General features: G+C 44.4%; 1 protein-coding gene across 21 annotated transcripts in view; it reads left to right on the top strand.

Annotated features, from left to right (window-relative positions):
* The window catches only part of SVIL (supervillin), a 215,277-nt gene that overhangs the window by 141,037 nt on the left and 57,296 nt on the right, over positions 1-16,944 (top strand). For 14 of the 21 annotated variants that reach the window (XM_032473608.1, XM_032473601.1, XM_032473605.1 and 11 more), the window contains 6 exons: positions 10,360-10,440; positions 12,773-13,660; positions 14,014-14,184; positions 14,870-14,904; positions 15,487-15,548; positions 15,862-16,001. In XM_032473608.1, the coding sequence (XP_032329499.1) occupies positions 10,360-10,440; positions 12,773-13,660; positions 14,014-14,184; positions 14,870-14,904; positions 15,487-15,548; positions 15,862-16,001 (1,377 nt within the window). The remainder of the gene's footprint in view (positions 1-10,359; positions 10,441-12,772; positions 13,661-14,013; positions 14,185-14,869; positions 14,905-15,486; positions 15,549-15,861; positions 16,002-16,944) is intronic. The other 7 variants (XM_032473611.1, XM_032473616.1, XM_032473613.1 and 4 more) reach the window with 5 other exon arrangements.

Raw genomic sequence — 16,944 nt, forward strand, 5'->3', positions numbered from 1 at the left:
AATTTAGAGAGAAAATTAGAGCCTGACAGTTACATGGGTTGAGAAATAATAAGGAATCCAATTTCTGATTGCCATATCACGAAAACTGTTCTTATGGGGTCTTGGCTAATCATCTTGATCACGGATAATAGATTCTTAATGAGATTTTGAAGCAGTTGTAATAATAATTGAAACTTTCTTGAGATAGTCCAGGTAAAATGATAGGATACTTCAGAGCTTTGTGTGAGTTTCAATCTCAATATTCAAAAATATAACTTGTAAGCTTAGGAACCCATTTCTTTCTAGGTTATTTGAAGAGGCATATCACCTTAGACATTTTCATAAGCCTAGCCTTAACCTTATAGTGCCTTCATTTCATGGAAGAAAGACTTAAAAGAATTCGGAAATCATAGAGGAGTTCTTAAGGAGGCATATAATTTAATGTTTTGAAGCCACTCAAGGTGTACAATTCTATGATTTACAGGCAAAGAAACATAAGTAATTGTGTGTGTGTATATATATATATGTGTGTGTGTGTATGTGTACATATATATGGAAAATACCTGAGATATATTTACATTAAAAGGATGTAAAATAATGTGTGTCAGGTGTGACATTAAAATAGCGTTGGGACTTATTTTGCAACAACTCCATTTGTTCAGCTTATAAAGATAGACTTAAATGGATTCACATCCTGCTAGTTGTCCTTTCTCTAGAGCCAGGAAATTCAGGTGTCAGAAGGTTGTCTGACTTCCATGTGGGGAGAAGAAAGACAAGAAAATACTTTGTGAACCAAAAACAGTAGCTAAAGAAACCTCAGTGACCCAGGAACCATTAGGGAAAATAAGATGTCATCTGGTATGGAAATAAGTAACCGGAAAGTTTAGAAGGTGAAGGAGGGACCCCCCCCAAAGCATCTACAAATAACAAAACGATTTAGTACCACCTTTACCTGTGCATCTGCTCTGTCCCTGAAATGGAATATTCTCACCATTTCCCTTTGTGTTCATGCCCTCGCGCTGCCGGGGGTTTTGGCTCTTCCTCTCTGAATTAAATCATTCTCATTTCATCATTTCATTTTGTGCGCACTAGAGAGAGGCTGTTTTTGTTTCATTAATTAAATATGAATGCATCACTCTCATGAATAGAACATCAAGAGACTGCCTTTGGTGTCCTAAAACTTCAGATGTGAGTCAGATATCCAAGTGCAGTTTTTGTTTGTTCTGGTATATGCTAATGCAGAAATATATGTGCACACTAAACAGTCATGGGTTCTAACATTGTACCAGGCTGTTTTTAAGCATTATAAGCTCAGTAACAGTCCTTAGGGCAATATTTAGCTGGATAATAAACTTAATTTAGAATTATGTAATAATCAGTTTATATGATAAAGAAGATATGTATGTATATGTTATGTATGTATGTTAGTTACAGGGTCTTTAGTTCAGAAATCCTGTTGTTTGAGAATTCAGGTGAGCCTATTGCTCTGTAGCTAAATAAGAATATACCTAGTAGGGGAGGGGATAGCTCAGTGGTAGAGCACCTGCTTAGCATGCACGAGGTCCTGGGTTCCATCCCCAGTACCTCAACTGAAAAATAAATAAACCTAATTACGCCCCCCAAAAAAATTTTTTTTCAATTAAAAAAAAAAAAGAATATACCCAGTAACAAAATAGAGCCTAAAGCACCTCTCAGCCACCATTCCCCATTCTGCCAAATCCCCTGTAAATTTGGAATTTCAGAAATTGTGTTTTCTGAAGAGGTGGTGTTACTGGTATGAACCATTCTTTGCTAATTCGGCCGCTGTAAATTTTAGAATAAAATTCAAAGGGATTGGGGGCCCATGTATTATTATTCAAAAATTTTGAAATCTGAGCTCTATTAGAAATCCTAAATTCAAGGCTCTTGTTGAATGTGCTACTTGGTGCCTCCCTTAATACCAAAAACAACAACAAAAAAATGCACCATCTTGGTTACTTCTGTGAGTGGAGAGACACGTTCACCACCCATAGCCACATCCACTTTAACTCCCTCCACGGTTGTCAAGAACAGTCACCCCTAATTTCCTAGTGGTGATCCTTGCTAGAAAACCTTCATTTGCTTGCTTGTTTATTCGTTCGTCTGTTTGTTTTTATTTCTCTACTGCCATCCCCACCATGCCTCCTCCCACGTAGCAAATTGTATCATTTGTGGCCAGGAAATGATGGTGTTGGTTCCATTCACGCAGATCTGTTCCTGACGTTCGGCCGGGGCAGCTGCCATTGGTCAGTGATGCTTTGGGTGGGGCTCCCCCTGCACAGAGAGCCCTGCATCAGCTCAGGAAGGTAGACCAGGGCACCCTCCAGGACGAACCATCCCCGCAGCACCGTGATGTGCAGACTCCTGCCAACTAGGAAGGAAGGGGGGTTATGCTCCAGTCTCATTCTTTATTTCCCATTGTTTGCTCATCTCCCAGTGAGAAGTTTGCTTCTAAAATCCATCTCTAGAGCCTCAAGCTCAATGTTTTAATTAGAGAGATGATGAGGAGGGTAACTGCCTCTTGATCGTCCGCATTCCTGTGTCAGCTCCTGTCTCTCCCACAGCAGGAAGGTTCCCAACACACACTCCACGTCTGGCAGACTCTCATGGGAACACATCTCACAATGTCCTCTCTAAAGAGACCGCTGGGTGCTTCTCACCCATCTCTTCTCTCACTGGCACCAAATCACTTTCACCTTTCAGCCCCTGTGACCCCAGACATCACTCCTTGCCCAGCTCGACCAGCTTTGGGCTTTTAATGTATGGTTAATTCAGTCCCATTTTGTTTTCCCCGTTTTATTCTGTTTTCAGCAGCAAGTATCGAGTTCTGTCCATTGAGTGGAATAAGGCTGTGTCACCCAAAACACTAGCTGGGATGTCCTAAAAAGTCAAACGTCTGCCAACTTTTCAGTGTAAACTTTTATCCCGTGCGTGTGCCTTTGCTCAGTCAGTCATTCACCCTGCGCGTGTACAAAGCAATCCTTAGTGGTTTCTCCCAACAAGCAGCTGTCAGCAAATCAACTTAATTCTAATGAGATTGCTGAAGTTAATAGCCATTCTTCTTAAGCTGAATAATGTTTTATAATTAGGAGCGGTTATATAATTGAGCCGGACACCCACAGGGTGAAACTGATTTTACTGTGCTGGATTTGACTTCGCTTTGGTGGCAGGAAGGACTTTGTAGTCTGTTAACTCTTAGGGGTTATAGGGAGTTAAAGCCTGTCATTATATACTGAGGAATACAAACCCGGAGCGGCTCCTGTCCTCTGTGACAGCTTAGGGGGAGTTCTTATTTCCTGGTGATGTAATTCTCTGCCAGTCAGTTGCTGCATCATAAGAAAGTTCTCTTTCACTCGAGGTCCGCATCATAAGAAATTCTGTTACACTCGAGGTCCACAGTAACTCTGTAGCCTCCACCCTAGGGAGAGTTGGCTTACCTCAGGACCCCTCAAAATAGATACTCTATGTTAAATAATTTTAAAGTCTTAGAACCAGAAGTAACCCTGGAGAATAATTTTAAAATCTTTTATACATGGGAAAAAAACCCTAAGGATGGAAGAACTTAAGTAACTGAATTAAGACCATATAGCTGCGTCCACATCCATCATCCACCTGGTCGGTCCCTCAAGGTCCCTGAACCCATCAGAGTTCTTTCCATGACATGCCGTTTCTGTTCTTCATGTCAGTTCCATTTTCGATCATAGTGGAAAGGAGAGTTTGCTGGGTTTGCCCTTTGAAGGTCAGAAACTTCAGGAAATATGATCAGGGGTGTTATAGAAACAGTTGTTGTGATTCACATAAAATATTTAAAAACCTCATCATCATAAACAAAATGAAAACTTGTCGTCTGGGAGGACTCAGACTCAGTAGGCATCCGTCCATCTATGCATCCCTCAGAGGTCTCTGTTTACAGGTTCATTTCAGCGCTGAGGTAGTTTAGACCTTCATTCAAAAAAAAAAAAAAACTGTATCATGCCAGGCACTGTGTTCCAGGGTGGGTGCATTTTTTTTTTTTTTTGAGTATGAGAAATAGCAACAACACAGTCGGGGTAAATAAGGTTAGTTATAGAAGCTCAGATTGGGTGCTGTGGAAACACCAAGATGGGGTATGAATTCTTCCCACCTTGAAGAGGTGGTCATAGTTGGACCAAGTCCTTAAGGATAGTGGTGAGTTTGCCAGACATGGAGGGGAGGCTACTCCAGGCGAAAAGGCACAGACTTCCAGTGTTGACATAGAAGGAGGGGATGGGATGTGGGGAGAGCTGGGTGGGGGATCCACCATGGAGCTCCCCTACGACAGGGCATTTGGGAAGTGCCTGAAGGATTTCAAAGCATGGATGATTGGGTGTGTCCTTTAGAAAGAGCGCCCTGGAGGGTTTCTTCTGAAGGAGAGTTGACTCCGATCAGGGAGATCATGAAAGATGTGGCTGAAGATGTGAGATGCTGAGGCCTCTGGTTCCATGTTGGGGCTTGTCATTCATTCCATCCTATTTGGCATTTCTTTAGATGATCTGAGAGACAGCAATGATCAGGTGATGGGATTTCTGGAGGAGGGATTGTAAATGAATTTGATGGTAGAACAAGAGAGGGCAGGGAGGGAGGGGGAGAGAGCAAAGAAGAGAGACCAGGAGCATGGACACAAGAGAGCACGTGTACTTAGAACAATGGTTGGAAACTAACAAGATGAAATTTAATAAAGCCCTGTATTTAGAAGGGGAAAAAAAATCATTGTATAAGTTCAGGGTTGGGGAAACCTGATTTGACAGCAGTTCATGGGAAACAGACCTAGGAGCTTTAGTTGACAGTAAGCTCTTTATGTGACTGCCAAAAGGGCCAGTCCAGTAATGAAGGTGAACGGTTCATAGCACAGGTAACGCTGGTTCACCTGTGTTCTCCAGTGGTCAGCACATCTGGGTAGTTCATTCTAATCGGGCTGTTGGCCAAGGAGAGCACATTCAGAGAGCCCACCTTCCCATCTGCCCTGCTTTGCTGACCTTTGCAAGTTTGCACGGATGCTTCTCCCTGTCTTAATAGAAACACAAAGGCAGCTCCACCTGCACCTCATGTCTCAGGTGAAAGGACATTTAAATGCCCAGCTCCTGCAGCAAAGCAGACACGCCTAAAAAGGGGTTTTAGCAATTTTGTCAGCTTCCCCCCAGACATGGCGCCATGAATTTGGTAGTAAGCCAAGGCATGAGATTGGTAAGGATGATCTCAGTGACAGCATTACTTTAGCAGAAGCCTCACAGGAAGGGTCGGTACCTTGTCTTGGTCATTTCCCTGCCTCCTTCCCTGCCACTGCCCGGCACCTAGCATATCCTGAGGGACTCAGGTCGTTCCTGAATGAATGTTCTGCTGTTTCCTGTGTCTTCGTAAAGCTCTAGAAGCTAGAACAGTGCCATCTGAGATAGCCAGTCTGCACCCACCAACCTCTAAGGGACTTGCACAGGAATGGGAGTCAGGGGTCATTTCTTTCATCAAGAAAGTCACGCTGGGAAGAAAATGTCCCTGAACTAAGCAGCAGGCTCAGGGATGATCATTTTCCTTCTGCTATGCAGCCTTTGTCTAAATGGGGACCAGTGACCCCAAGCAGCAGAACCTGTTTGTACAGCAAGGCTTCTTCCGCTTTGTCCGGGGCTGGAACTCTTGTAGCTGGCTTAGTCCGTGTGCTCACAAATGCCATTCAGCTACGAGTGGGGATCGTGGTAAGTGAGCAAAATAAAGCCACTGGCTGCCTTGGGGCCTTGTGAGCTCGGTCTCCAGCCCTGAAAAGCTGGTTCTAGGCTTGGTCACGACTAAGGCATTACTTGGTTATGTTACTTCGTTAGAATCCAAGCAGGAGACATGGAAACCCAAATCCAGGTGGGAACAGGAAACTCCATCCCCTTTGGAAGGCCAGCCACTGCAGCCCCTTCCCCAGACTCTGGCCCTTCCCTCTGACAGCTCCGTCCTTCTGCACACGCCTTCCATCCTCACTCTTTTTCAGCCAAGATGGCAGCATTTAGGTCTTTGGTACTGAGGTTGGCTCTGAGGGAGCCCAGAAGAGATTGATTAGCTCACGTTTATCTTGCTTCTGCTCAGAGGAGACTCTACGTCTACCTTTTGATTACTCAAGACAGCATCACTGTCTCATCCAACAGTGATATACTTTTAAATTGAGGTATCGTTGACATCCAAATGCACATAGTATTTTAAGGCTGCCAGTTGGCGAGTTTGGAGAAATGTGTAACTGTTAACCCTGTCAAGAGAGACAAGGTTTCTATCACCGCTGTGCTCTCCGGCCCCCATGCTGATAATTAACTTCGTTTGCAAGGACCTCCCTTAGCTCTCGTGGCCTGGTTATCGTATGTTCAACTCATTATGTTCATATGAAACGAATCCTCCCGCTGTTCACATTTTTAACCAAGCCTTCATTATTGAAAAGATAGTTAGGCATAACATTAGCATTAAGGGACACTACATAAAATAACAGGATCTATGCAAGGCTTAAAAAATAGAGAGCGGGGGACGGTAGAGCTCAGTCATAGAGCATGTACTTAGCATTCACAGGGTCCCGGGTTCAAACCCCAGTGCCTCCATTAAAAAATAAATAAATAAACCTAATTACCTACCCTCTTAAAAACAAGAGAGAGGAAGGAACTCAAGGCCACCATCCAGATGTGCTTTTTTTTTTTTCATATTTTAAAACATTCACCTGCTGTTATTACATCTTCAGAACAATGCCCAGTGAGCCCCAGAAATCAAATATGTACTTTCATGAATGATGTATCTTTTCCTTGGAGACTGGGCATCCCCCGAGCCCCCTGCAGTATCATAAGCAGACTGTGCTCTGTGGTGGAACTCTCTGATCCTGAACTCCCATGTTCCATAATTCTGTGCTTCAGAGTTCACCATTTTGGGGAGCCGAGGCATGCATTTAATCAGAAGAAGACATGGGGGGTTGCTATTTGATGTCCAGCTAAGGTTAGGAAAGCCTCTCTGATGATAGCTGAGCAGAGACCTACGTAAAGAGGCTGCAGGCCAGGCCGCTGTGGGGTTGGGTGGGTGGGTCCGGGCAGAAGCAGCCCCTGCCAGGGCCTGAGTGTGCACCATGTGCGGAGTGTTTGAGGAGACCTCCAGTCACCAATGGGGCAGGAGCCTGGCGCGGGGGAGTGATGGGGTGACATGGTGAGATGGGTGGGGTGGGGTGGGCAGGTCAAGGAGGGCCTGTAGCCCTCCAGGAGGGTTTGGGTTTCACTCTAGGTGATGTGTGGAGCCCTATAAGGGGTTCGAAGGAATGAATGCCCAATCTGCCTTCCATTTTAGGGTAATTACTCTGGCAGCTAAGCCTGTAGGCGGGCAAGCATGAAAACAGTAGTTAAGAGGTCCTCGCAGTCACCAAGGTGAGAGAGGGTGGTGGCTTGAACTAGCTTCATGGCTGCAGAGGCAGTGACAAGAGGTTATCTTCTGAAGGTGACCAATAGGATTTGCTGACAACTTAGATGTGAAGTAAGAGGGAAACAGAAGAGTCAAAGGTGAGTCTGCGTGTTCCGGCCAGGGAGGCTCAGAGTGGGGCATTGCCATTTGCTGAAACAGGGAAGACCCCAGCACCATTTGGGTTTGGAGAGAAACCGAGAGTTCATGTTTTGGACACGTGAGAATGAAGATGGCTGTTGAGTAGCCAGCTGAATCCAAGAGACTGAATTCACGGGGGAGATGGGAGTGGGGAGGAACATTGGAGGCTGGCCAGCCTGGGAGTGAAAGCTGGATGCGGTCACCACGGCCTGGACTGTTGGGGTGGGGGGCGGGGGGACAGAGCCGCAAGGCCCCCTGAGCCTAGAGGTGCGGGCGGTGAGGCGGAATCCACAAGGCAGGTGAGGAGTGAAGTAGAAGGCAGGTGAAGGGAGGGACCATGTGTCAAGTGCTCCTGTGGGTGAGAAAGAGAAAGGCCAAGAGCAACCACACTCCATGACGGAGCGCAGACAGCCTTGTGGGCAGTAAATATTCAGTTCAGTTTAGATCTCTCCCCACCCTCCCTCACTTTTTTCTGAATTTGATGGCAGAAAACTTCACCCCATAAGTGCCTTAGCCAATCTCCAGGGTCTTGAAAACCTTACTTTGAGAAATACTGTTCTGAATCCCTCCTGCTTTAAATTGAGTGAAGACAAACCCTCTTTTTTTTTATTTTTTCTTCCACTTTTATTGAGATGCAATTGACATTCAGGCTGTGTGAGTTTCAGGTGGCCAGCATGATGATGTGACTTATATACATCGTGAAACAATGACCACAATAAGTTTCGTGAACATCCACCATCTCATAGATACAAAATCAAAGAAACAGAAGACAAATATTTTAACCTCGTGATGAGCACTCTTAGGATTGACTCTCTCACCTTTCATATACAATGTAGAGCAGTGTTAATTATATTTACCATGTTGTACGTGACATCCCAGTCCTTATTTATCTTATAACTGGCCTAATAATTGTTTACGGTGATAATGACCAAGGTTTATTCTGATCAATGAAGGTCATATTCAGAAAGTTGTACAGCATATGTCACAGTTCACAAAGCAGTCTGTCATACAAAATGCATCTGAACCTTGAAATAACTCTGATGTAGGCATGTGAGTTATATTAACTGATGGTTTTCAAAAGCAAGCATCCATTCTCTCTTTTCTCCCCCTATATCCTGAGCCACATCCATTGCTTCCTTTCTTAGCTGCAGAGGATGTGCCGATTCCTGTGTTTAAGTAAATGTCAAAAGTTAAACCCTGGATAGTTGGAAATAAAATGGCTTCCCAGACAGCCAAAGTTTTTATCTACCACGGGCCAACTAGCTGTAACAGTGGAGAGAGGTTTGGGTGTGGGAAGACTAGAGAAACAGAAGTCCAGGCCTAATTACAGCAGATTCTGGTGGTCACAGTAAGATGTACACTGGTGGTGACCGACAGGCTCTTCTTGCCTCTTAGCTTGAATCAAAACTCAAATTAAAATGACTTTAGAAAATTAAGATAATTTGACTATAATTATTATTCCACTCTTTTGGAGATTACTTTGATCTGAAATGTGTTTCCAGCCTGGTAGTGAGGAACTCTTACGGGTAGCTTGGTGCAGTTTTGAGCTGGTAAACATTTTAAGTAGCATGTAGAATTTCCCCATTTTCTTTCTGCATCGTACGAGGGCGGTAGTTTGAGCTTTCTGCCCATGCCTTGCTTTACATAGTTATCGCAAGGTTCTCCTTGCCTGTGGTTTCTTTCTAAAATATCTTCAGCCTGGCATTATTGCTCTGTCACATTCGACCTTTGCGCATTGAGGAATCAATGTGTAAATCGTGTATTATCTTGCCTAGCGTCGTGTAAGGTTTTTAACGACCAGCATGATGCCTGATTCACCTTTGCTCCTTCTCAGAGCTCAGCTCTGTGCTTTGTACATAGTTATAACTCAATAAACATTCACTGAATGGACTTGAATTAGTCTTTGATAACTGTTATGTTGGCTGCATTATTCAGTGATAGAGAAGGAAAATGTATAATAGCAATTAAAGAGATGATCTTATTGAATTTCTTTTTATTACCTTTATTTGATATGTATTGTTTTGCATGAACACTATTTTTTTTTTTTTTGCGTCCTTTTTTTTATTGAAGTCTAGTCAGTTTACAATGTTATGTTGATTTCTGGTGTACAGCATAATGTTTTAGTCGTACATATACATACGTATATTCGTTTTCATATTCTTTTTCATTCTAGATTACTGTAAGATATTGAATATAGTTCCCTGTGCTCTACAGAAGAAACTTGCTGTTTGTCTATTTTATATATAGTAGTTAGTATCTGCAAATCTCAAACATGCAATTTATCCCTATCTAAAAGAAAAAAGACACAATGAACTTATTTACAAAACAGAAACAGACTCACAGACATAGAAACCAAACTTAAGGTTACCAGTGGGGAAAGGAGGTGGGAAAGGATAAATGGACACTATTTTTATATTTGGCTATTTACCAGTGTACCTTAACAGAACTTAGAGATGATACATTAATTTATATTTTTTATCCAACTTCTTCCAAGAGAATTGTCTGATATTTGTGGGCTGAGTGTGACCATAACAGGCTCCTGATTCTTTCAGATTACCCAAAAAACACTTTATTTGGTGGCTTTAGATATATTTATTCTACCTCTTGATTTCAGTAGCAAACTAAACACCCTGGAAATTCCATGAAATGATTATCAATCCCATGACAAAATATATTTCAACATTTTTCCAAAGCCAGGATTATTCTTTACTCAACAAAACTCAGCCTTGAGGGTTTTCAGTGATAATAATTCTGTGTTAACATTATGACAGACGTCACCTAAAGTTTTGTTTTTTTTGTACACGATAGTACCGGGAAACCCAAGCATGAGTGGTTTCTCCAGAAAGATTCCGAAGGGGACACACCTTCACTTATCAACTGGCCTTCCAGGTACCCCCCCGAGCTGCAGCTCTGGGCTTGCGTTTACTGAGTGCATCTCCCGTCCTGCACGTCACCAACACTAACCCTCCTTTGCCTTCTTTTTAGTGGCAGTAACTTCAAAGTCATGTGTTCAAAAGGGGCTGCTGGCAGTTACTTTCCTAGCATTTGCTTTTCTCCTTAATTGCCCTAATCCTTGCTAATAGTATTTCCCTTTGCTTCTCTTTTTTTAAAATCATTTGACCAGACCCCTTGCTTTTCTCCTTTCTCACCTCTCACCTCCTGCTAGGAGGGGGCAGTAGTGAGGGCATAACTGGTATCTCTTGGCTGCGCTCCAGAGTCAGGCTAACCAGCTAGTGTCCCATCTTGTCAGCAGCACCCCGCCCAGCACTTCTAGCCTCTTTCTTTCCATGTTGCCTGCCTCTCAACCAGTAGTTAATTTTCCACTGTTACATTCAGAGCATGTGGTTTTAAACGCAGACAAAAACTCCTGTCATTTCATTTTTAGGGTTGGGGGCAGGGCAAGGCAGGAGGAGTAAGAATGAGCAAGTCACTGGCAGGACAAAGCACCCATCTATTGAGTTCGTAACAGTCACTTTGTTCTTGGCGGAGGACAACATTCAGATTGTCTCTGATTAGAAGGACACATTCCACAGGAGAACTTGAACCACATTTCAGTCGCCTTTTGATTAGCAAAGCTTATAAATATGAAAACCTCCAACATTGGCTGGTCTCTGGGAGAAATAACAACTCAGGATGCTTTTTTCCCCCCTGAATTCTTCTTTGATTTTTCTTTAATGAAATATACATTGATATCCTGCATCTGATGTGGAAAAACACGTAGGCGTTTATGTCACATTTAGCAGGGTACATTGTCATTTAAGGAAGTATTCCCTTCCAAAAAGTGACAATTATTTTCGCTGACTAATCTTAAGTAAACGATGATTTTACATTCCCCAAGAAATCAACTTTCCCGCTCCAAAAGCATTCTTTATTTTTTTTAAAGATTATCCCCAATTAGTAATCCATTCCTAAGCAACTTGAATGGTTTCTCCTTTCTCACTGCGTGATTTTTTTTTTAAAAAGTAAAAACAAAGGCTAGTTTGCACTATTGAATGTTTACTCAGTGCTAAGCACTCAGCCCTGTGATTAGCAGATATCACATTGCATCTTGTCACTATTATTTCCATCTAAAAGGTAAAGCAGCTGGGGAGGTAGGTTACCTGCGAGCACACAGCTCAAACTGGCTGAGTCTTTGAAAAGAGGCCTCCTGGGACCCACAGCCAAAGCTCTTGGCTACTTCGCTTCTGCAGTAATAAGAAAAGGTCGGTAGTTTTTAAAACGGACTTCAGCTTTGCTCTCAGATATTTGAAGAGCTCTAGAAATAACCAGAGCCATCCCTTTCTTTTTTTTTTTTTTAACATTTTTTATTGAGTTATAGTCATTTTACAATGTTGTGTCAAATTCCAGTGTAGAGCACAATTTTTCAGTCATACATGAACATGCATATATTCATTGTCACATTTTTTTTCGCTGTGAGCTACCACAAGATCTTGTGTATATTTCCCTGTGCTACACAGTATAATCTTGTTTATTTTTAAACCAAGAGCCTAATAGCAGTTCTAGAGGGGAGAAGATACTCAGTGCATTAATTCTTCTAAAAAATCTCTTTTCTCTAACATTCTTCTTAGCGCTGGAGCTGTTTGGAAGTAATGATGTCTTAACTGGTCACAGTTTTTTGCTTTTTTTTTTTTTTTAATGAATGAATGTAGTCTGCTTTGCATGAAAAAGCTTGTGATTAGTTGAGTGCTTGAAAAGAGGTGATGGTGTGTTGTATGTTGAGCTTAATAAAAAACAGTAATAATCACCAATGCTCTGACATTTCCAGGAGACAGTGAAATTACATGTGGTCTCTAGGCAGATATGTATGCCTGGGAACTCCCTCTGCAGTCCTTATACTGGGCCTGTACATGTGGGAAGCTTACTGATTCATAGCCTAGCCTCCGTGTGCCCTCATGCATACTGGTGGCACATACTCATGAATTTTTCTGTGGCTTCTGGGTATTCATTTAGTCAAAAGGCATCCATTCTTCCAGGGTAGCATCTGATCCCTCTCAGCCTTACAGAAGGAAGAGTGGGTTTGGCACGACTCAAATGGCAAATGTGTGCACACACAGAAACTCAACTCAGAATCCTCTATTTGACCAGCAGTAGTGGGTTTCTGACCCTAACCACCCCCAAGTGCTTTTCCGTCTTCTGGTGATCTGTGATCTGCACACTCATGCTCTCTTCCCCTTAAGCAGTTACTGGACCTTGCAACTGAAATCCTTTTTCTTTCTTAAAGAGTTAAAGTTAGAGAAAAATTGGTGAGAGAGGAGAGCGCTCGCAGCAGCCCTGAACTTGCCTCCGAGTCCCTAACTCAGAGGAGACATCAGCCCGCCCCAGGCCATTACCTGTCCTTTCAGTCAGAAAACTCCGCCTTTGATAGGGTCTCAAGCAGGGTGGCCGGCTCTGCCCGACAGCCCATCCGCGGCTACGTCCAGCCAGCAGACCCCATCCACACCATCACTCTGGTGACCTCGGACACCCCAGAGGACATATCTGAGTGTAGCTGGGCGGAGCCAGCCAGCCACGCTGTCACAATGCCTCCCACAGCGAAGGTTCTAGAAGGTGAGAGACGGGACACCCCTGATCTCCATATCTGTGAAACAAAAGCAGAGGACGAGCTGCTCTTCTCCGAAGCTCTTGAGCAAAGCAGGAAAACGTTTCTGGCTTCAGAGGATCGAGGGCTCGAAAGAAGCCCGGAAGATCCCTCTGGAACGGAGGACTCTGGTAAGCCTGTTATTGGTACCATCACCATGGAAACGCAGAAGGAGCCAGAAAGCCTGGCCCGCCCACCTCCAGCTCAGCACCAGCCCACCGAGAGGATGGGCAGGAGTGAAATGGTGGTGTATGTTCAGAGAGAGGCCGTGTCCCAAGATGCCAGGGTGACGGGTCACAGAAGGGACACACCTGCCAGGAAGCACAAGGTCCTCACCCGCTCCCTGTCCGACTACACGGGCCCCCCTCAGCTCCAGGCCCTGAAGGGCAGGGACCCCGCTTCCAGGGGAGACCCGGAGCCGCAGAGGTCCAAGGCTGAGGTGGAAATGGGCCTGCTGGACACGAAGGTCTCTGTCGCCCAGCTCCGAAACGCGTTCCTGGAGTCAGTCCAAGCCAGCGAGAAACCCGAGCTGTAGGTGATGTTCGCGCATCCCTGATGTGGCTCTTGCACGTCCTTGACAGAGTTATTCACCTCGCAACCTGTGTGGTCTGCTGCCTTGAGTCTTAGTGGCTTAGCTCACACGTGTGCAGGGCAGACTGGCCAGGATCTGGCGCCACCACTACCATTCTGCTTTCGCCTACTAATGGGGAGCTGTCGAGTGCTGGGTCTCTGGAATGTTCCACCTCCCGAGATGCATGGTCGAGGCACGCGGTGGGGTTTGGCAGTGTCTGTGCCTTGACTCCCCGAGATACATAAACCTTTGCTTTATCCCCCCTCTCTGTCTCCCCCCCTTCTGTCCTCCCCTCTCCCTGTGGTTCTAAAAGCCGCTCACGGGTTGAGAGGCCAAGCGAAGGAGCTGGCTTGCCTACCAGTGTGGAACGGGAGAGAGGGGCCCGGAAACCAAGACGCTATTTTTCTCCTGGTGAAAGTAGAAAGACTTCTGAGAGATTTAGAACTCAGCCCGTAACCTCAGCAGAACGAAAGGAATCGGATAGGTAGGCATGTGTATGTGAAGCTCGCTAGTCTAGGAGCTGAACAGAAATCCCCCGGCATTCCTACCGCAGGGGTAGTCCTGAGGTGGTTTTTGTGCGATGCAGTAATGACTGCATCATTCTGCCATCTCAGCTATAAGGGCCATTTATTTGGTTTCTATAAATGTATTTTTAAAGAATCATGACCCTGACGACAGCATACAGCTTTAAATTGCATTCGGATGATAAGAAGTGAGAAATGTTGCTCATTGAATGTTTTTAAATTTTTATGCCCTTGTTAAACTAGACTCCAAATTGACTGTCCACCAGATCTTACAGTGAAAAGAACTAAGAGGTTTTATGTTTATTTTATAAATGCCTGCCTGCGTGTTGAATGTTTTTATCTTACCATAAGCTAGTGTACAGACATGAAAGGGTTTGTCTCAAAAATTATCGGTCTTGTTTAATCAGTCGTCCTCGGTCCTGGTGTGTCTCCACGAGGTGAGCACTTTGCTGGGCTGTGTACACACGTACCCCACGGTGTTGATAACAGCTGTCCACGTGTGTTCACAACAGAATTGCTACCAGGAAGATACTCTTTCAGCGAGTTTAATTGCATTTTTATTTTTACTTTTAATTGGCTGCTTTCCTTGGATTGTCCACTCCCACCAGCTAATTGTTGTTGTTTTTCCCCTGATGTCTTTCCTAGGTCTACTTCGCATCCAGAAATGGCACCTGCCGACGGTAAGCAGCTCTTTGCCCTTTTCTTCTTGACTGTCTCACCCAGGTTAGATTTAGGTAATAAGATTTTTGCTTTCAGAGAGAATGAGATTATGGAATGTATCCCTTTCTTTTCTGCAGGTTTTCTTCCTCTGAAAATAATAGAACTTTGCTGAGATTTTCACACGTGCTTTCCCTTGTTTTTGAGAGAGAGCGCCGTGAGGGGAACCATATTAAAATAACTGATTTGAATCAAAGAAGCAGGTTTTTCTTGTTACTTTCCTGTGACTAACAGTAAAGAAGAGATATTCCTTCTGTAAAATCTATTCTTACTTCCACCGTATCTATTCTTAAGTTGGATACTCCCGTAGAAGATGACTGTCTGGACGAGAGTTCTGTTTGGTTAACTGCGGTGGAAATGGGGACCTTGTCACTGAGCAGAGGAGTGAGCTCCCCGACCAAGGGGGAAATATTGCCTGTTGTATGTAGTTTTCAGTATATCTATTCTTACATTCAGAGGATTTACAGGTCAGCCTTGGGAAACTTTTCAGAGACATTCCCTCCATTTTCTCATGAGGTTCAGCTTTTATTTGTGACTTTTTACAGATGAAGAAAAGGTCGATGAGCGAGCCAGGCTGAGCGTTGCCGCGAAGAGGCTGCTTTTCAGGGTAAGCTGCGCTGTTAAGTGTGAGTGTAAATGCCGTCACCCTCCTGCGGGAGGCCCCACGGCCAGCCTGCCTCCCGCACCGGGCCCTGGGCCCACCTCTTGCTGGCTGGCCCGCCTGTGGTTCTCTCCTCCTGTGTGGCCGGCATGCCCACCGGCCACCCGCCAGCCACCCAGCACGTGTGTGCACTGCTGATGGTGGCGCTGCCTCTCAGGTGTGTCCCTCCTAGAGGTCCTGCGGGGAATAAGGTAGTGACATTCTGCTGCCCCAGTTTGCTCTCCTCCAGTTCATAAGGATCCCACATTTCCCATCTTAGGAAATGGAAAAATCATTTGATGAGAAGAACGTTCCGAAGCGACGCCCCAGGAATGCGGCCGTGGAGCAGAGGCTGCGGCGTCTGCAGGACAGATCCCACACCCAGCCGGTCACCACCGAGGAGGTGGTCATTGCAGCCACGTAAGTCCCCCTGGGGGCCTCTGGGCCTTGGCTGTAAGGTCTTCTTTTTAAAGATTGAAAGACTTTTAAATTAAAATGAGGCGATTGATCAGAAGATGGTTCGGTTAGAAGCCACAGAGTAGCAGGTGTTTAAGGGTTCTCCTTGCTTGGTGTCTCTGAACTTTGTAATTATGACCTATTGTATCTCCTAGAAAAGCACGAAGAGGAATTTTGTTCAATTTTTTTGCCTCTGCATTTTTTTTTAATCTCTTGACAATGGAAAATTTAAAACAAGAGTAGACAGTTGAATATAATGAGCCCGCATGTCATTACCCCATTTCAGCAGCCAACAACTTGACCCATCTTGCTCAACTTCTGTCCCCCACTCCACTTTGCATTTCCTGCTGCGGTATTCTCAGGCAAACCCCAGATATGATTTCATCCATAAATATTTTAGGACATATCTCAAAAAGCAAAGAGGGTTCTCTTGATTTGTTTCTGAATAATCACCATGATTTTTTAAAAATTAATGGGAAGTTTGATAACTTTACAAACTGTGGGAAGTTCTTTTTTTTTTTAAATGGGGGTACTGGGTGTTGAACCCAGAGCCTCGTGCATGCTAAGCACATGGTCTACCACTGAGCTATCCCCTCCCCCACCCCAGGAAGTTGGTTTTGAGCAGTGTGTTTCAATGTGTTCAGAATGAATTTCCCAAAAGTAATTCATTCAGAGATCACTGCTTCCATTGGAGGAAAACTTTTATTAGTTTTTTTTTTTTAATGTATTTGTGCCTCCCTAGACACACACGTGCACACACATACCCTTCCTGAAAAAATGAAGTTCATCTCATTCAAGGCATCCACATCCCAAAAGGCCTTTGTGTCACAGCCCACGCCTGGGAACCTGCTGTTAGGCCAGTGGCCTCCCCTTCCTTCACTTCTTTGTGTATTTGTTGATAAGTACA

This window comes from Camelus ferus, chromosome 35 (assembly GCF_009834535.1).
Source record: "Camelus ferus isolate YT-003-E chromosome 35, BCGSAC_Cfer_1.0, whole genome shotgun sequence".
Classification (NCBI taxonomy): Eukaryota; Metazoa; Chordata; class Mammalia; order Artiodactyla; family Camelidae; genus Camelus; species Camelus ferus.